General features: G+C 48.1%; 7 protein-coding genes across 7 annotated transcripts; 2 read left to right on the top strand and 5 right to left on the bottom strand.

The window, feature by feature from the left end:
- The first annotated feature begins 360 nt into the window (after nt 1–360).
- Nucleotides 361–3,326, top strand: V8C40DRAFT_112979 (uncharacterized protein). Its single transcript, XM_083210817.1, has 5 exons — nt 361–661; nt 758–876; nt 964–1,527; nt 1,605–2,638; nt 2,737–3,326. The coding sequence occupies exons 1-5, from the start codon at nt 597–599 to the stop codon at nt 3,067–3,069; spliced, it is 2,115 nt and encodes a 704-aa protein (XP_083068654.1). The 5' UTR covers nt 361–596; the 3' UTR covers nt 3,070–3,326.
- A 1-nt stretch (nt 3,327) lies between these two features.
- Nucleotides 3,328–4,185, bottom strand: V8C40DRAFT_112980 (uncharacterized protein). Its single transcript, XM_083210818.1, has one exon. The coding sequence runs from the start codon at nt 3,997–3,999 to the stop codon at nt 3,559–3,561; it is 441 nt and encodes a 146-aa protein (XP_083068653.1). The 5' UTR covers nt 4,000–4,185; the 3' UTR covers nt 3,328–3,558.
- On the bottom strand, nt 3,933–6,046 carry V8C40DRAFT_112975 (methylenetetrahydrofolate reductase (NAD(P)H) MET13). Its single transcript, XM_083210816.1, has 2 exons — nt 4,236–6,046; nt 3,933–4,185 (listed from the first exon to the last, which is right to left on the bottom strand). The coding sequence occupies exons 1-2, from the start codon at nt 5,932–5,934 to the stop codon at nt 4,091–4,093; spliced, it is 1,794 nt and encodes a 597-aa protein (XP_083068652.1). The 5' UTR covers nt 5,935–6,046; the 3' UTR covers nt 3,933–4,090.
- Nucleotides 6,047–7,929: 1,883 nt separating this feature from the next.
- On the bottom strand, nt 7,930–9,896 carry V8C40DRAFT_255917 (bZIP transcription factor). Its single transcript, XM_083218161.1, has 2 exons — nt 9,613–9,896; nt 7,930–9,538 (listed from the first exon to the last, which is right to left on the bottom strand). The coding sequence occupies exons 1-2, from the start codon at nt 9,773–9,775 to the stop codon at nt 8,604–8,606; spliced, it is 1,098 nt and encodes a 365-aa protein (XP_083068651.1). The 5' UTR covers nt 9,776–9,896; the 3' UTR covers nt 7,930–8,603.
- A 1,168-nt stretch (nt 9,897–11,064) lies between these two features.
- On the top strand, nt 11,065–14,254 carry V8C40DRAFT_255915 (glycoside hydrolase superfamily). Its single transcript, XM_083218160.1, has 6 exons — nt 11,065–11,905; nt 11,960–12,203; nt 12,260–12,332; nt 12,397–12,705; nt 12,758–13,099; nt 13,165–14,254. The coding sequence occupies exons 1-6, from the start codon at nt 11,569–11,571 to the stop codon at nt 14,170–14,172; spliced, it is 2,313 nt and encodes a 770-aa protein (XP_083068650.1). The 5' UTR covers nt 11,065–11,568; the 3' UTR covers nt 14,173–14,254.
- Nucleotides 14,255–14,269: 15 nt separating this feature from the next.
- Nucleotides 14,270–15,131, bottom strand: V8C40DRAFT_277516 (uncharacterized protein; the record flags this gene model as incomplete). The annotated part of the gene is made up of 5 exons (XM_083220970.1): nt 14,270–14,356; nt 14,393–14,461; nt 14,493–14,604; nt 14,670–14,982; nt 15,101–15,131. The coding sequence occupies 5 exons, from the start codon at nt 15,129–15,131 to the stop codon at nt 14,270–14,272; spliced, it is 612 nt and encodes a 203-aa protein (XP_083068649.1).
- Nucleotides 15,132–15,256: 125 nt separating this feature from the next.
- On the bottom strand, nt 15,257–17,566 carry V8C40DRAFT_112889 (alpha-L-arabinofuranosidase B). Its single transcript, XM_083210815.1, has one exon. It carries the CDS (start codon nt 17,223–17,225, stop codon nt 15,693–15,695), a length of 1,533 nt encoding a protein of 510 aa, XP_083068648.1. The 5' UTR covers nt 17,226–17,566; the 3' UTR covers nt 15,257–15,692.
- Nucleotides 17,567–17,964: the final 398 nt, after the last annotated feature.

Below are 17,964 nucleotides of genomic sequence, written 5' to 3'. Positions count from 1 at the left end.
CTTCTTTTTCTTCCTTTTTGTGAAGAGACAACCCGTCTATTGCCATAGGTTAGCTTTTTTTCCCCCAGAAGAGCTTCATGAGCTACAACAGCATAGTAACGCAGATATATTAGTATCTGGCTCTGAACAGGATCGTCTAGCAACCAAATAGAAATACAGTTTGGCTTCGTTGAACCATCTATCCAAGCCGCAATAATCTTAATTAACCAACATTCTTGAAGAGCTTCTAAACCTTATCAGAAGCTCAATTACCTTACCTACGATAACTTTTTTTGATTGAGCTGAACTGCCGGGCTAAATGCCAAGTCTCCACTTTAAAAGCCACTGAGCAGCACCTTCCCTCGGCCATCGTCAGGCGCAGCCTTGCCTTGCAACTGTGCCAAATCAGAATTCATCCTTCCAACCTCTTTTTTCCTTCGCCATCAGACGTGAGAAGAAACGAAAAAGAAGAGCCCTCGGCTCAATTGTCCTTTTCTTTTCTTGCGCACAACGCCGCGTTTATGACAATTACGATTTTATGATATCCTCCATGATTCATTGATCATTATTTTCTGCTTCTTCTCCTTGGTTTCCCTTTTCCCTCCCAGACCCGAACGATGCTGTTCCCAGAGGAAGATGCGCCGCTGTTGAAGACGTGGATTGTCAAGCGTATCGAAAACACGTTTGTCTGCCCGCAACCTGGGACGCGCAATGCCCCCTCTTGATAGCTAGCCGTCTTGCTGTTTCAATGCTGACCTCTCCTTTCCTTGTTGCATAGATCCGATGCAGATTCTGATGTGCTTGCCGACTATGTCATTGCTTTGCTGAAACACGATGGCGATGCCCAGTCGGTGCGGCAGCTTTGCGAAGCTGAGATTCCCGACTTTTTGACCGAAGGTTCGTTTGAGACGCGCTGGCGGTGGAGATTTAGTTGCAAATTGGGGGACATGGCATGCTGACTCGTTTATCCTCTTTGGCTTTCAGATTCCAAGGCTTTCCTCGACGATGTTTTCCAAGCGATCGCGTACAAGTCATATCGACCAGGTGCTCCGCCACCTCCAAAACCTGCCACCAGTGCCATTGGCGCTGGAGCTCCTCCTCTTCCTGCGTTTTCGGGCGTACAGAGCAGTGCGCCGCATCAGGGTGGCTCAAGGAAACGAGGGTTTGCAGATGACATGGATCACGAGGGACCGGCACCGTATGGCAGGGGACACAAACAGGCCCGGCGAGGCTCGAACCACGGGAGGATGGACGACTCGACAATGGGCAGTTACGTGTCTGTGGACTCTATGCCGGGCATGAAACACTTTGATCCCAAGAGCGCTCTTGAGACAATCATGCAGATGCAGGCTATGGGGCTTCCGTACCCTGGTATGGCCGAATTCATGGCTCAGATGCCTCCTGTTGGTGGTGGGAGGAACTCGCAGCGGCGGAGAGGGCGTTGTCGAGACTTTGATACCAAGGGATACTGCTCTCGTGGAAACCAGTGCATGTATGATCATGGGAACACTTCCGTCTATGTTCCCCCTATGTTTTCTGGGATCGAAGGTACGCATCGTGAGATTACACTAACTCAGAGTCGAGACATATCAGATATACAGACTAACACGAGCTTTCCTTTCCAGAATACGATCCCAGCAATGCTGTACTTGGCATGTCAGGCCATGCCGCAAACCCTTACTCGTTCCCTATGGATATGATGGGCCGTGGTCGAGGTCGTGGCAATCGTGGTGGCCGTGGAGGCCGCGGAGGGAAGAAAGGGGGTGCGCGAGCCCCCTTTTCGGCTGAGGGTCCTATCAACGACCGCACTAAGAGCACCATCGTCGTAGAAAACATCCCCGAGGACCATTTTGATGAAAACGAGGTCCGGACGTTCTTTTCACAATTTGGCGAAGTGGTGGAGGTCTCGATGCAGCCGTACAAGCACCTAGCGATTGTGAAATATGACAAGTGGGCGTCAGCGAATGCTGCATACCGGTCGCCAAAAGTCATTTTTGACAACCGATTTGTCAAGGTGTTTTGGTACAAGGAAGAGGGTGTCAAGGTGCCATCCTCGGCAGCAGGGAATGGAGATGGTGTGCTCTCCAAGATTGATGGTGATGGATCTGCTGCACCAGCAGAGGCTGAGCCTGAGATTGACATGGAAGAATTTCAACGGAGGCAAGAAGAAGCACAAAAGCAGTACCAGGAGAGAGAAGCAAAGAGAACAGACCTAGAGCGACAGCGACAAGAGTTGGAAAAGCAACAGCAAGAGCTACTGGCAAGACACAGAGAAGAAAGCGAGAGACTGAAAGCGAGGCTGGCAGAGAAGAGTGGCACGACCGCAGATGCTAAAGCTACGGGGTCTTCATCATCAACGGATATGCTACGTGCTCAGCTGGCGGCATTAGAGCAGGAAGCCAAGATTCTCGGCATTGACCCAGATGCCGCAGAAGATGGAAGCGGCTACAACTCACGAGGCCGCGGATTTAGAGGGCGTGGTGGACGAGGTAGCGATCGCGGGTTTGCACCTCGAGGTCGTGGCTCGTTTAGAGGTCAAGCGGGAAGACATGCAGCCTACGCGCAGTACTCACTGGATAATCGGCCGAGGAAGCTGGCCGTCACCGGTGTTGATTTTACTCCCGCGGATAAGGATGAGGCTCTTCGACATTTCCTCTTGGTAAGTGACTTTGATGTACCCCCCTGATGCAACGGGCTCTTCAGTGACTTGTCTGCGGGACTTGTTCGAAAACTCTGACTAACTCGTTATACTTGTAGAACTTGGGCGAATTTGAATCTGTAGAAACCACCGCCACCGTCACACACGTATCTTTCCAAGATCGTAAAACAGCCGAGAAGTTTTACTATAGCTTGCACGGCAAAGAGCTGCCTGGTGTTAGCGGCACGCTCGAGCTCTCCTGGATCAACACCCCATTACCACCTGTGGGGTCCTCCAAGAAGAACGAGGACGTTGAGGATGGAGATGCCATGGCAGGGTTGAATGATGAAGAGGGGCATGCGGACGAGGGCTTGCCGGAGGAGCATATGCGGGAGAGACAGGTTGATATGGACTATGAAGTTGGTGAGGAGGAGGGTGAGTGGGTTGAGTGATGGGAATTGGATGGAGTAGGAAGAGAAGAAAAATAATTTGATAAGTCGGCGCGAACATAGCATAGATTCGGCGCGAGACTGATATATACACACATAACAGATGGATACAAATCATGGATGTACAGCCATTGGCAGAATTAGGAAAGAATAAACCTATCAGCCGTAATACATGAGATGGCACAAAATATATAAGAAGCTGCCTACAGACTTGTTTCTATCCGCCATACAGAAATACATATATGAGTAAGATATATTTTACTCACGATATCAACACAGAGGTAGACAGACGTATTGTATGATGAATAGGTATATACTTGTAGTGTATATACTACATACTTATATAGATGCTCATGTAAGTAAGTATGTCCCATCATGCCGCTTCACCCACAACTTTGTTTTCAACTACATCCCAATTTTCTAATGCTTCAGCCTCTCTCTCTCTCTGCATCCTCCACACTCCCCTCTCCTCTCATGCCAGTCTCTCTATCTCTACTTCTCGTAACCATAAAAAAACCAAAACCAAAAAAATGTCCGCAGGCGGGGGTATCGTTGAGATATATAATATGCAATTCCAAAGTCGAACCGGGGCTCCAATGCCAATTTTCTGTGCCCAATTTTTTTTCCTTTTTCTTTTTTTTCACATTTCTGTCGTGTGAAAAAAAAACCAGCAAAATGCCCAAATGGATCGAAAACTCGACCATTTAACCCAGATGTCCCGTTGCGCCCGCCGCCCCGGGTTAAAATAAAAACCCCGTTGTTCATGATTTTTTTGCTACCGGTGTGGACTTTTTGTTGAAAAAGACACCGGCTACCGCCTCTGTTGCAAAAAGAAACGCCGCTTTTTGTCGTCTGCGCCGAGATAAAAACGAGAAAAATAAAATATGAATGTGAGAAAAAAATAATAAGAAAAGGGAGGGTAATTAAAGTCATAGTTGAGATGAAGAAAGCAATACCCACGAATGGGGATTGGTTAATCCACAACAAGGCTTTTACTCCCTTGGAGGAACCATGTCAAGCCGAATTAAGCCGTGCTAGTGACGGGGACGGCAAGGTCCTTGACCTCAAGGCCTTCGAGGAACCCGAAAATGGTGCTGTTCTCGCGGAAATCATTGTTCACTAGGTCTTGTTAGTCTACTGCAGAAAAAAATAGGCGTGAAGGAACTCACCAATGTTAACGAGATACCATTCATTCATGATTCCTTCGATCAGCGCGCGGCTAGGAGTGTTGGCATCGAAACAATGAGCCCAGTCGACACCCAGTCGGAAAGCCTCATCTCTCCAAGCTAGGAAACTGACAGACTCAACAATGGTAGGCTGCACAATCTCCTTGCCGGGGAAGACTCCCCAAGTGACGGCGTTGGGGCCGTCTGAAGGCGCATTGGACTTGAGCTGTCCGTTTTTGGTGACAGCATAGTAGGTCAAGTTGGGGAAATCGTCAAGGCGGCTGATCATCTCCTCCAAGAGGTAAGGTGGCATCAGCAGCTCGAGGTAGGCCTTTTGGTAGACATAGCCGTTTGAAGGTCCCCAGCCGTGAACAGGGTGGTTGGACTTGGCGCCATCAACTGCAGGCTGAGAGTTGATGGTGAGGATACCTCGCTTGTTGAGAGCCACAAGGTCGTCCTTGATGGGATCAGCTTCGGCGGCAAGACCTGACTCACTCCAGGGCAGAGTTTCGAGCTTCTTCTCAAGGTACTGGACAAACGTGTTGGCAATATCTTGGATCGACGCGGGCTCGCCCCATTTCTTGCGGTTCTGCTCGTTGGTGCCAGTCAAGCCAATGCCATAGGCATCGAGCTCTCCGAAAGCGGGCGAGCGAGAGTCACCCCATCGACCGTTGGGGAACTCGTCCCAGTCCTGAGTACGAATAACATACGACTTGTTGCGGTTGCGCCAGAAAATGGGGCGCACGTCCTCTTCGCGTCGGCCAAAGCCCTTGGACTGCTTCCAGGGGAGGGCTTGCTTGAGAGGGTTTTCGGCCGAAGGGGTCCAGTTCAGCTCGTCGAGGACCATGCGAGTGGCCTGGGCGAGGTTCATGGTGTAAAAGTGAAGATGGTGAATGCCATTAGCAAGGAGCTTCTTGCACAATTCGGCAACCAAAGTCTTGCCAATTTCACGCACAGCCACATCGTCGTTCTTGACTGGCTCGAGCTTGGCCATCCAGTCTGGAGGGACCCTGCATTGCATGTGCTTAGCACGACGAAGGAAACTAGCATACGTGGCAATGGGCATGATTCCGGGCAGGATAGGAATGGTAATGCCGCGTTCGCGGACCTTGCCAACCCATCGGATAAAGTTGTCCGCATCATAGAACATCTGGGTGACAATAAAGCCAGCTCCCATGTCCACTTTCTCCTTGAGATGGTCAAGCAGCGATTCCTCATCCTTGTTGTCGTCGCAGCCTTCGGGATAGCCGGCAACACCAATGTCAAAGTGGTCGCCATATGTGTCACGAATGTGCTTGACTAGATCGCGAGCATACTGGAAGTTTCCATCCGCAGCAGTCCACGATTCTTGGTCACGGGGAGGGTCACCACGGAGGGCAAGAATGTTGGTGCATCCAGCCTTGTACGCCTTTTGCAGGGCATCATTGACCTTTTCAAGTCCCATGTCTGTGCAGGTAAGGTGCATGCAGGTCTCGAGGCCGTAGACAGCCTGAGCCTGGACAACCATTTCACAGGTCAGCTCTGCAATGCCACCACCGGCACCCCATGTAATGTCGATGAACTTGGGTCCAAAGTTGTTCATGCGGTCCATACGATCGTAAAGATTCTGGACACCCTGGGCCGTTTTCGGAGGGAAGTACTCGAAGGAGAAGGACGGAGCCTTCGACTTCTCCGTCTCGGCGACCAAACTCTTGATATGCATGTTGGGCGAGCAGCAAGGAACAAGACAATGCTAATGGGATCAGCAGGGAAGGGCAAGAGACGACAAGCAGATTGACAATGCGAACGGCAAAGAGTCAATTTAATTGCTCGTGCGCAAAAGGTTCCTATTGCTATCGGAGAGCGAAGAGTTAGCAGGGGCAGAGTCCGACAGAGGCTGGCCACGCGGATCAACCCACCACAGACAAGAGACTGCCAAAGGACAAGAATGAGTGAATTGGAGCGTTTGGTTGCGCCGCTTCGACTGGAATATGCTGCAAAGAAGCGGCAAAGTCGAACCGACAGCGATCGTAACGATTATTCGCAAGCCAGACTAATTTCGTCCAACGCCGCCGACAGTCCGCCGAGTGCGGGTCGCAAATCTGTCGAGGATGGATTCGAGCGATTCACTCGCAAGAAGAGAACTAAGCGGGAGAGGATGAGAGGCGAAGGGGGGAGAAAAGGAGAAATAGGTGAGAGTATCAAGAGATTGCAAGAGGAAGAGGTGCAAACAAATCAAAGAGGGGGGGAGTCACAAAGTAAAGTAAAACGGCGTCAAAGAAGAATATGGCCGAAATTTGTATGCGGAACAATGAATGACAGATGCGACCTGGGGCGCTCTCCGAATTATGGAGGGGCTGTGATTGGGCCAATTGCGGGTCACCGCCCGCCGAGTTAGGAATGGCGATGTACAGGCTACTTGCAGGGTACTCGCCAGGTGTCCGCTTTGTGTCTCTGCAGTAGAGCAACCCGGGCATGCAGTGATACCAGTTGCAGGTGATATTCTATCTTATCCATGGATGGAAAAAAAAGACCGCAGCGGTTACACAGAATTTCGAGAAGGATCTACAGAGGGCAAGTAGTATTTGCTGATGGCGGCCAGGATGCAAGATGCATGTCCGTTGCGCATGTAAGATGTGCTAACGTAGGAATACCTGCACGAAGCCTGGAAAGCTGCGCAAGGATCTGTACCCTGTACGCTCTAGGCCGCGAAAAACGGGATCCATGGAAAGATGCAAAGAAAAGAGCAAAAGAATGAGCTGTTGAGCGCGTAACGCTTACACGTGGTACAGCTGCTCGTACTCGTATCTATAAATCGAATCCTATGAATCACTTATCTACCAAGTATGTTTCTGCAACCACAACTCCTTGTGAGAGGTGAGAAAAGGCAAACAGGGCCAATAAACAGATTCAGTGTCTCATGGGGTTTTTTGCTGACCATCCATAGCGCCGTTGTCTTGTTGTTCCACATGGGGAATATCTCCGAGTCCCTCGATTGTGAGCTGATTGATTGATTGATCGATTACAAGATGGCATAACGTATTGACCTGCAAACAAACTTGAACGACAGCAATCGATAGAAACTGAAACAACAATCTTTTTTAATTAATTGAAAGCAAACAAGCATCTATTACAGGTAAAGATTAGCCTAATCAACAAGTCCATATGCTGTAGTCAATCCAGGTGTTTCCATGTGATTCATCTCAATCATCAATTTGTTGAGCACCCCTCCCCCGCTGTCGTAAAAGTCGCATGTGGAGGTACCCAGTACATCCACTCTACTTCTTCCCCGTCTGACAGCATCTCACCCGCACTTCATCCCACGACTCCGTATCAATTCTACACTGTGCTCCGATACTACATCATTTATTGTTGCCCTTCTTTGCTTTATTGCAAAGGGCTAAAATACGATCCTATTTACATTCGAAATCTACAAAACCCAGATCAATCTACTCCAATTGCGTTGCCAATGACGAAATCAAGGGTCCAGCTGTCAGATTTAAGGCTGAATCAAGCAACACCGAGGTAGATGGTCGTGCTATCAGAGCTTCCCGCAGGTAATAAAAGTCAAAATGGGAGCATTCCATGCCCATATACAGTTTTCACGGGTATATAAACACTGTGGCCGTCATCTCTTCAACGCATCCTCGCATGGTCTGCCTGTCTGGTCCGTCCCCTACACTGCATACACAGTAGCTGGCAACCTGCTTGTGCCTCGGTGGATTATTTTGCACTTTGTGAAACCTAGGTAGCTTATTTTCAAGTTACTTGGTGAATCAACCCCCAGCCTGATACCTGTAGTTTGAAGCAATCAACCCTGCTGGCAACGGCCCGTGTAAGCCCACAGCGGTGTGCGTGTGTCCAAGTACATGTAGGTAATCCGCGATGCAACCCCGAAATCCACCGACAGAATTCACCGAACAGGCTTCATCGCTGCTAGTATCGAAGATAGTATACATGTAGTTCTCGTATCTAATATCGGGGTCGAGACTCTACGTACATCTGCAGTGATATATCTCGACATGTAATCCCATGACTGTCGTACATACATGTACTGAGCGCCTTGTCTGATTTCACGCCTACTCTCTCATCCCCCTCATATCTGATGCAGGCACCCGCTTGTTTACCGTCTTATAGTGCTAGGATATCTCACAACCGTGTTGGCAGATAATACTAGCCAGGATTAGCTTCGGGCCTCTGCATCTACAAATGACCGAAGCTGGCTGATCATCCTCGGTCTCACGCAGAGTGAGCTGTCATGTGCCTCGCCAAAGACACAGGCCCGGGACTCTTTGTCTCAAAGCCTTATCTCCGCCGTTTCAAAAAGAGAGAGTGGAGGATAAGTGGCACATCGAGCCCGGATTCATCCTGAGGATGTAGGCTATAATCCTCTCAAGATGGCGTCCCCTTCAATGCCAGCGGCGGCGCTCCTCTCAGTTGGCGCCAGCGGTTGCTATTCTCAATGACATCTCGGTCAAATATGAACCACCATCGTTCAAAAAACACCTGGCCCACCTCCCAGCTATTTGGATCATACGGATCACCGCCATAGATGCGAATACCCTCTGCATTATCCTCAAAATCATACGCAAAGTTGACCAAGGCAAGCGGGCCCTTCGCATTGGGGGGCCGCATCTCATCAGGCATCGAAAATATGTTAATCACCCTATCACGAACTTCCGGCCACGGCAGGAAATCCAGCATCGGGTGATGCGGAACCAGAATCTGAGAGGCAGTGGGCTTCCATGCGGCGGGGAGTTGCTCGCTCGGCGTGGCGATTCCCTCGGAGAACGGAGAGACGGCCGCCAGATTCCAAAGCTGTTGGCCGCAGCCGATGCGCTCTGATATTCTCAATACCGCCCGCAATAGAGTGAGTTCGTGAACAGGTAAGAGATAGCTGTCGGCAAAGCTTCCATCCGACGATGATGATGATGGAGACGTGCTGTCCCAAGTTGGTGGCATCATATCCGTCAAATTTCCATTCAGGCTTTCACCGTTGCTGAAAATGAACCCTTCCTCTCCAGAGCTTTCCCCTGTTATTGATGCAGATGAGAAATTCGGAATATTTACTGTATTTGAAAGTAACAATGGCATCGACGAATTGCCGCTCATGTTGTTGTCGAACATGGTCGTAGTCCACAAGCTAAGGTCAATCTCGTTCAAGCCACCAGTTGTTGGAGAATAGCTAGAGGTCGAGATGATTTCGGCCTCAATCTCTCTATCATTATTGCTCCGTGATTCGTCTCCGACATTATTGTTTTCTTTGCTTTCCTGGCCGTCTTCCTTGTTTCTCTCTTTCTGTCGTCGTCGCAGGCGCTTCTTCTCTCCTACACTCACGGGTAAGCAAATCACATGAAATTGACAGTGTTGTCGTTGATGCAACACCGGAGGTACCACTGACTGTATCTGCGCTGTGCTAGCACATTAAGAATCCGTTTTCTCTCCGGCGCGTTTTCCTCAATGTCTGGTACTTCGAGAACTGGGGCTGGCTTGAAGGTTCTTTGCCTCGAGCGCGGCTTATCAGTGGTGTTGGCTTGTGATGGGCACTCTCCACTCGACATCATTGCTTTCGCCGGCAGACGCTTGATGGAACTAGTAGTCGTGGTTGGTCAATTGGATTCTCTGTATAAGAGTAGCTATGTTAATTGACAAATATTCTTTGCTACATCATCGTTTGGGGTGGTTGTCTATTTATATGACTTGCATCTATTTAACTAGAGCATAACGCTTTACGATGGAATTAGCGCACTGTGGCGTAGCAGCATAACGGATATGGTATACCTGTTTGCGCACATCAACTTAGCGTGGGTGCCAAGTACTTTCTATCTAGTTCCTGGCAATGACTGTTGGGCTACGAGCCTCAAACAGTGTAGCGCCTTCGAGCTGAGGTGCCCCGAATTCACATGTGAGAACCATCGAAAGATAGGATATGATATGTAAGACAACGTCACCCCATACTGTTTTTTTACATTAACAACCAATTTTTGACAATTTTCTTCTCAATGAATGACGATATATAATATCGATCGTGATATTCAGGGCCGCAAGCTAGGTGAGTTATATCTAGCCCTGTAAGCCGGACAAATTCAAGTCCGACCAGCAGTGTTCTTCTATAGCTGGCAAAGGTATTTGAAAGGCGAGGTCGAATGGTAGCATTTTGGAATTCTTAGAGATATAATATAGGTTTCTGTATATAGACTATATATATATAATTTTCACTTTTAATCTCTCTTTGGGGAGGAACAGCTGTCTTGATTTGCAACGAGTTAGAGGACTGATCAAGAGAATACCTATTCAACACTCCAACGACTACGTGAGGTTGAAGTGTCGGAACAGCACGCGTAAAGAAGCCTTCATTTACTTCTTGCCTTGTAGGTAATAGATACTCGGCTCTTTGAGTATCTGCTACTGCTATTATTATTTTTTTCTTTGCATCTGTTACTCTAGCTATATTTCTCTAGTATATGCTAGTCTGCGTTATTGTAACTCTATCCGTCTAATTCCTGCTGCTATGGCTATGTATCTTTAGCGGAAGCAGAAATTAATCACCTCCTACACGCACAGCCATTTATAGAAAGAGAGCGACATATTGAATCCTGCATCGTGTTTTTGATTGCCCAGGCAGAAGATCAAAGAAGACCCGGCAGCTTAGAAACTACGCGCGCCAATCAGCGGATACCAATCATTCCGGGGTATGCAGGTTATGTGCCACCAACAACGATGTTCTTTGGTTAGCCACTTGGAACTAAAGCATGTTTATGGATGTGAATCTGGGCACTCGGTATATGGCTTTATGCTATTTGCAGCATTTAAATAGACTCTTAGCTGTGCCGGTGATGAAGGCGGAGCTCCGGATACAGCTACCGGCGAAGAACTAACCTCATACAAACAATGCGGATGTCGCTCTTCCGTTGGAAGTCTTGACAACTTTGGTTAACACTGTCGGCACCTTTGAGAACATGCCATTCCTCTTAGACTTCTCCTACCGAGCTTTGTTCTGCTCAGGAGAATAGAACAATATGATTCGTCTGAAGTCACGACTTAGATCTAACCACAAAAGCCAGGTGTTGGAGAATCGCTCACAGCAGCGCAGATTTTACGAAAAACAGCATAGAGCTCCATCGCGGAAAATCCGACAAAATCCAACCCCTCCGGATAAATGACTATAATTATGTGCGTCAAAGTGCAGATTCATGCCTATACTTGAACTCATCTAATCTGCGGGACTGCGATGAAAACAATTACCCGTGAGCCCAAGATGATAAATAGTCTGCACCCGGACCCACGAGGTCCTTCTCCTGGATTCAGAGTTTACACCTCCGATTGAAGGCCTCTTTGTTTCTTCACAAAGTTAACAATGAAATCGTCCATATGCCTGTGTACTGCCGCCCTGGCGGCCGTTGGCCAGGCTACAGCAAATCAGCCACTGTACAAGAACCCTCACGCCTCAATTGATGACAGAGTATCAGATCTGCTCAAGCGCATGTCTGTCAAGGAAAAGATGGCTCAATTGATCCAAGGCGACATGTCTAACTACCTCGATCTCACATACGGCACGTTCAACAAAACGGGTCTCGAGTGGAACATGGAGTACCGAGCCAACTCGGTCTGGACGGGCTATTATACTAACATGACGACGGTTAAGAAGGCAGCTCAGTTGGCACAGGATTATCTGGCCAAAGAAACAGAATTAGGTTAGACTTGGTATTTTGAGATTTCCTGATCGAATCCATTTTAACGCCTTTTAGGCATTCCTGCTTTTGTTCAGAGCGAAGGCCTTCACGGATTTTTGGGGTTGAATGCTACCATTTTCAACTCCCCAATTGGCATGGCGTGCTCATTTAACCCTGAACTCGTCGAAGAAATGGCGAGGGCCATTGCGACGGAAAGTCTAGCCCTTGGAGTCAATCAGCTTTTCGCTCCGCTGGCTGATCTTGCCCGAGAGTTGAGATATGGCCGAGTGGAGGAATGCTTCAGCGAAGACCCTTATTTGTACGTCTTCTTATCCATAGTATGCATTTTGACCGTGTACTAATATGTGTCGTCAGGACGGGAGAGATGGCATACAGCTTTGCCAAAGGACTTCAGGAACAAGGCGTTTCAGCAACGATCAAGCATTTCGTACGTCAGCTTTTGTTAATCTATTCTGAAGGAAACCGACTAATTGCTACTTCTTCAATGAAAGGCTGCTTTTGCATCACCGGAGCAGGGTATCAACACCTCTCCTGTGCACGGAGGTGAACGTGAACTAAGATCCCTCTATCTTCCATCATTCAAGAGAGCTATTATCGATAGTGGTGCTACTTCTATCATGTCGTCTTACAATTCATACGATGGCGTCCCAATGGTTGCCAATTCCGATGTCCTTACCGACATTCTTCGAGGCGAATGGGGCTACAAATACTTTGTGATTTCCGACGCTGGTGGCACTGCTCGCCTTGCTAATGCATTTTATGTCTGCGAGATTGAGGATAACGATTGTATCACTCTAGAGGTACGCTGGAGACGGTACGCTTTCTCGTATAACAAACAACTAACGGTAATAGGCTCTGCCTGCTGGCAATGATGTCGAGATGGGTGGTGGATATTATAGCTTCGAGTCTATCCCTGAATTGATTGAATCGGGTAAATTGAGTGAGAACGTCCTGGATACCGCCGTTTCCCGTGTGCTTCGTTCGAAATTTACCCTGGGACTCTTTGAGAAGCCTTTTACTGGCGTTTCTGACAAAGACATCTTCAAATACATCAACACCAAGGAACACAAGCAAATAGCTCGACAACTTGATTCGGAGAGTATCGTACTTCTTGAGAACCACGAAAACGTTCTACCTTTGAAGAAGGATGCGAATGTCGCTGTGATTGGTCCCATGGCCCATGGATATGTGAATGTGAGTACCTTGAAATCGGGATTTGGGTTCTATCAAGAATATTTAGCTAATGCATGCCTGGGTAGTACGGAGACTACGTAATTCACACTGCAATGACCCGAGGCGTCACTCCTCTCGATGGTATCAACTCTGTCAGCAAAGGCAAAGTCACCTACGCCAAAGGATGCGAGCGTTGGTCCAACGATGAATCCGGATTTGATGAAGCCATTGCCGCCGCCGAAGCATCGGATGTCGCCATCGTCGTTGTTGGCACCTGGTCGCGAGACCAGAATGAGCTTTGGAGTGGCTTTAACGCTACTACTGGGGAGCACATCGACGTGAGCAACTTGAACCTTGTCGGCGCCATGCCTCGCCTAGTCAAGGCCATCATCGGCACTGGAAAGCCCACGATTGTTGTATACAGCTCCGGAAAACCTATCACAGAGCCGTGGATATCAGAAGAGGCATCCGCTCTTGTTCAGCAATTCTATCAGTCCGAACAGGGCGGCTACGCTCTTGCAGACGTTCTGTACGGCAACGTCAATCCTTCCGGTAAGCTCTCTGTGAGCTTCCCTTATGATGTCGGAACTCTGCCCATCTATTACGATTACCTCAACTCTGCGCGGTCTTATCCTAACCCAGGCCATGTGTATGACAACGGCACCATCGTGTTTGGTAGCACATACGTTCTCGAGAATCCAACGGCACTCTACGAATTCGGATACGGCCTCTCGTACAGTCAATTCAAATTCTCCGACATTTCCGTTTCCAAGTCTCGCGTTTCTGCATCTGATACTGTAACTGTCTCTGTAAAAGTGACAAACACGTCGAAGCGAGATGGTGCAGAAGTTGTCCAGCTTTATGTCAAGGACGTGCTGGCGTCTGTTGAGGTGCCACGCTACCAGCTGAAGGGTTTCAAAAAGGTCACTGTCAAGGCCGGTAAGTCTACAACTGTCAAAATTGACCTTGCGGTGGAAGATTGGGGCCTTTGGAACCGAAAGATGCAGTACGTTGTTGAGCCTGGAGAGTTCACTGTGCTAGTAGGTAACTCTAGTGAGAACTTTCAGGGCAATGTAACAGTCACGGTTGCATGAGGTTAAATCATATCAATAATAATTTAAATCCTATCTAAGCCAAACTGATATTGAGAAAACTACTTAAAGAAATGAGTAAAAGACGTTGAACACCTAGCTATAGTAACTGAAAAGTGTGCTTTGGCTCATCGATTATGGAAACAATCACATGGCTAAAGGCTATGGCGATAGCTTTAGCTTCAGTCTCTGGAGCCCTCCCATTTTAGAAATATAGAGATACCAGTAGTGCGTCACCTCTGTCAGCGACACCTAACACAATATTGTACCCTAGAAATGTTAGTTTTCTGATCTTTGCCAATGTTCGTCAGAGAATAACTGACCTCTGTGGGATCTCTTGACCATAATCTCTCCAAAGATATAGTTTTGGCTGAAGCTATTTTCCGATTGGAAGAGTCATCCTTTTGGAAAGAAATTGCAGTATTAAATAGAGATCTCCCTTGGAATTCCCCGCCTGGAGAATTCGTTAGAGTGAAGCTCTGGTTAGGTGAACTTCTCACACATCTTCGTGAACGTCTGTGAGTAGCTGTTGTAGCGAATTGTCTTGCGGTATTGTGCATTTGCAAGAGACGAGATTTATGTAGAGTCCAACTGCGCCTTCGATCATTTCTACAGGAACATCTCGACCAGATACAAGAGAGCCGAGGCATACCTCTGGGCTCTTAACAAAGTTATGTAGCGCCACTGCCCATGCCGTCATGAAAATATTGGCAACGATCACTCCATGTAGTCGAGATGCTGTATAGAGCTTGCTGTTCAAATGTTCTACAGAGATGTCGACCGAGCTCAGATCGCCTCGCTGATGAGGCTCGCCTGTTGCGATGGGGCACTGAAAAAACGTTTTGCAATAAATTCCACGGCCAGCGGCTTATAGACAGCTGGATCACAAAGGAATTCGACTAAGTCAACTGCTTGACCCTATCAATGCGACCATCAAAGCATAATGGGCAATAAAGTCGCATGTTTTCAGTCTGTTCCGAAGAGCGACTAGGAGCGTAACAGATTTAGACCTGTCAGTAGTGACTTCCTGTAAATACGGTGTATTGTGTATCAGGAAGTGGCTTTAAATAGACATAAAGTCCCTCAATTTAAAATTGGACCATCATCAAAGAGTCATTTAGGGAGGTTATATGATCAAGAAAGTCAGTAGAGCTGCCATAGCTAGATCAGCGCAAGGCTACGCCCCAGTCTTTGAGTCAAAATCCAGAATCAATCCGTAGCTCAACCCGATCAGCCACAGCCAACCAAGTCAAACTTCGAAGACTCGGGCCGCCAAGTATGACCGATGAAGGTTCAAGACCAAACTCAAAACTCAAAATACATGCGCAAAAAGGCCCGAACGAAAGAGTGATTTATATATGTCAAAGTTTATTTGATGTCTACTATATTCAAGCTGGACTTTATGTCTATATACAATGTTCCTCTTTTCCGTGTAGATGACAGTAAACGGGCTAGTCAGAAAACAACTTGCGAGGGACGCGAATGAGACAAATGCTACAAAAGACTTGTGCAATATTGATGGATTAAGCAAAGCTCGAGCTGACGACAAAGCTCACGTCGTCGTTAAACAGTGTAGTTGAATCAAAATCGTGCTCGCCGCCATTAGCCGCGATATAAAGCAGTGCATTGAAGTGACGCCAATAGCGGGTAGGATAGCTCCACGAGCGGAAGGAATTGCCCTGGCCGTTGAGACCGGCCTGTGGGCAAAATGTGGCGTCTTCAGAGAAGAGCTTGCTGCCGTCGTTGGCATTAAGCATAAGCTGAAAGTTGGAGTGGCGGATGAAGCTTCCAGGGGTATCAACAGATTCGAAAGAGAAACAGGCACTGTTTCCGAGACCTGTACGGACTGTCCAGCTAGCTTGTTGCTTAAGGGCAGTGGTGCTAGACGATGAGACAACTTGAGTGTTGACAGTGGCACCCGTGTGCGCAATATAGCGTGTTGTGCAGCAAGCGGTTGTAGCTCTCAGAGAGATGGAGGAACCGACGGTAAGAGCAGGACCGCTAGTCATCAACGAAGTGTCATAGACATATTTGGCAGCCACAATATTGGCCTGAACCGAGGCCTCGGTGCTGTCTGAGGGATAGCCAGTTGTCATGACACCTTCATAGAATGTGCCTTGGGCGCCATCGCTATTATCTCCACCAGTGCCGAGAATAATAGCACCCTCTTTGCTCATTGGATTGTAACCACCCGAAGGGCGGGCTCCGCTGTAGAATGTCGAAAGTGTTCCGGATGTAGCATCACCTCCACGGATGGCCCACTGATTTGGCTCACCCTTGATAATTGCAGTGACAAACCGAAAATTGATGGTCGGGTCTGCAGGGTTATTGATAGGACTAAGACCTGAGAACAGACCGTTCTCAAGATCTGCCATGATCCACGGACCACTACCAGAACCAGTTCCACGGCCAGAGCCATCTCCAGTGCCAAAGTAGATGGCTTCCATATGGCCGTTACCAGTGTCGCGACTATTGGTCTCGGCGTTGCCATAGTCAAAGCAGCAAGCCGTATTATAGTGAGTTCCATCAAAGATGGCATACATGCCCTCTGATCCATCGCCAGTGGCCGTGCCATTAGCGGCGTTGTTACGATATCCAGTTGTAGGCGCGATGAAGACACCATATGCCTTTTGGCCGTTCAACCGAACCGGTGCTGCAAAAGCGCTGGCTAGATTATCGAAGCCACCAGGCAGAGGTCCGCTTGCAGCACCTCCGGGAGGAGCCTGGGTAAGATGATTGCCATGACCAGACTGATCATAGATGGTGGTGATGAGGCAAGTCGTGCCGGCACAGAATGAATCTTGAGCAGCGGCATTGGCAACTCCACCAGCAGACAGCGGCCCTATATTCGTTGTAGCACCATCAGAGCCGCGTGATACTTGATACAGCGACCCGGAATAAGCTCCGTATAAGGCGCGTGTGGTGCTATGCGCAGCAACACATGGTGTCCCACCAGATGCGTAGATATCGCAGGGCCCTGCAGTAACAAGAGAACCACTGGCAACAAGGCCAAAGGTAAGGACGCTAGAGCGTCGGTGGTTCACTCGAGAGAACATATCAGAACGTGGTGTTGTTGTGTAGGGTCACAATGAGATGGATCGACGAGAATGTTGATCTGATTCTGGGGCAAGAGGGCGATATCGTTGGGCTTTTAAGCTACACAATGTCTATCCTTTTTACCTGTGCGCCGTCTCAAACCTAATGAATGGTCTTCTTTTGAGTAATCGTAAGAGACATCTAACACAAAAGAGGCAGGAGACTGCCTTTGTAGTCATGGATAGAGTATTGCATATGTTTGCGAATGCTACCCATGGGCGTGCCTTGCTCTTAATAGGATCTAATCCATCATGCAGGCTGCAGTAGTCTTGAACATTATTTGAAAAGACCGACATAGTCCCGTGTATATTGTGTTCTTGTGCCTTGTTTTCCGCTCTTCAACATCTGGGACAACGCATCTCATGACAGCCAGGGCATGAGGTCACCGCCAAGGCACGAGTCTTAGACGGATCGAAGATAAGATCAACAAGCTCTTACTCAGTTCGTGTCTTAGCGGCATTTTACTAAGCTGATTTTAAACTTTATAGAGAGCTCAACAAAAGAAAACAATCCGGCTAAAAACCCATTGAGTTTCAATAATTTGACTTTCGATAATGCCGCCCACATAAAGAAGGAGAGGTGTAAGCAAAAGAAAGACCATGTTTACTGGGATTCAACTAATAAAAACCCCTCAAGAAATGATAATATATTCGGCTTTACTTAGCCCTTACTTACATCCTTCATCTAAGCGCTCCTTTC

Source organism: Trichoderma camerunense (assembly GCF_050948025.1).
Source record: "Trichoderma camerunense strain CBS 138272 chromosome Unknown V8C40scaffold_21, whole genome shotgun sequence".
Taxonomy (NCBI): domain Eukaryota; kingdom Fungi; phylum Ascomycota; class Sordariomycetes; order Hypocreales; family Hypocreaceae; genus Trichoderma; species Trichoderma camerunense.
Note: the sequence above shows the minus strand (reverse complement) of the source record. Positions and strands in the feature narration are given on the sequence as shown.

Bases quoted from the DNA above. Each gene is read 5' to 3' on its own strand.
- V8C40DRAFT_112979 (XM_083210817.1), top strand. From the start codon at position 597: ATGCTGTTCCCAGAGGAAGATGCGCCGCTGTTGAAGACGTGGATTGTC. The intron at 877-963 runs GTTCGTTTGAGA...TTTGGCTTTCAG, and splicing joins TCCCGACTTTTTGACCGAAG to ATTCCAAGGCTTTCCTCGAC. The intron at 2,639-2,736 runs GTAAGTGACTTT...TTATACTTGTAG, and splicing joins CTCTTCGACATTTCCTCTTG to AACTTGGGCGAATTTGAATC.
- V8C40DRAFT_112980 (XM_083210818.1), bottom strand. From the start codon at position 3,999: ATGACTTTAATTACCCTCCCTTTTCTTATTATTTTTTTCTCACATTCA.
- V8C40DRAFT_112975 (XM_083210816.1), bottom strand. From the start codon at position 5,934: ATGCATATCAAGAGTTTGGTCGCCGAGACGGAGAAGTCGAAGGCTCCG. The intron at 4,186-4,235 runs GTGAGTTCCTTC...AACAAGACCTAG, and splicing joins ATGGTATCTCGTTAACATTG to TGAACAATGATTTCCGCGAG.
- V8C40DRAFT_255917 (XM_083218161.1), bottom strand. From the start codon at position 9,775: ATGATGTCGAGTGGAGAGTGCCCATCACAAGCCAACACCACTGATAAG. The intron at 9,539-9,612 runs GTCAGTGGTACC...CCGTGAGTGTAG, and splicing joins GCTAGCACAGCGCAGATACA to GAGAGAAGAAGCGCCTGCGA.
- V8C40DRAFT_255915 (XM_083218160.1), top strand. From the start codon at position 11,569: ATGAAATCGTCCATATGCCTGTGTACTGCCGCCCTGGCGGCCGTTGGC. The intron at 12,204-12,259 runs GTACGTCTTCTT...ATGTGTCGTCAG, and splicing joins TTCAGCGAAGACCCTTATTT to GACGGGAGAGATGGCATACA. The intron at 12,706-12,757 runs GTACGCTGGAGA...TAACGGTAATAG, and splicing joins ACGATTGTATCACTCTAGAG to GCTCTGCCTGCTGGCAATGA.
- V8C40DRAFT_112889 (XM_083210815.1), bottom strand. From the start codon at position 17,225: ATGTTCTCTCGAGTGAACCACCGACGCTCTAGCGTCCTTACCTTTGGC.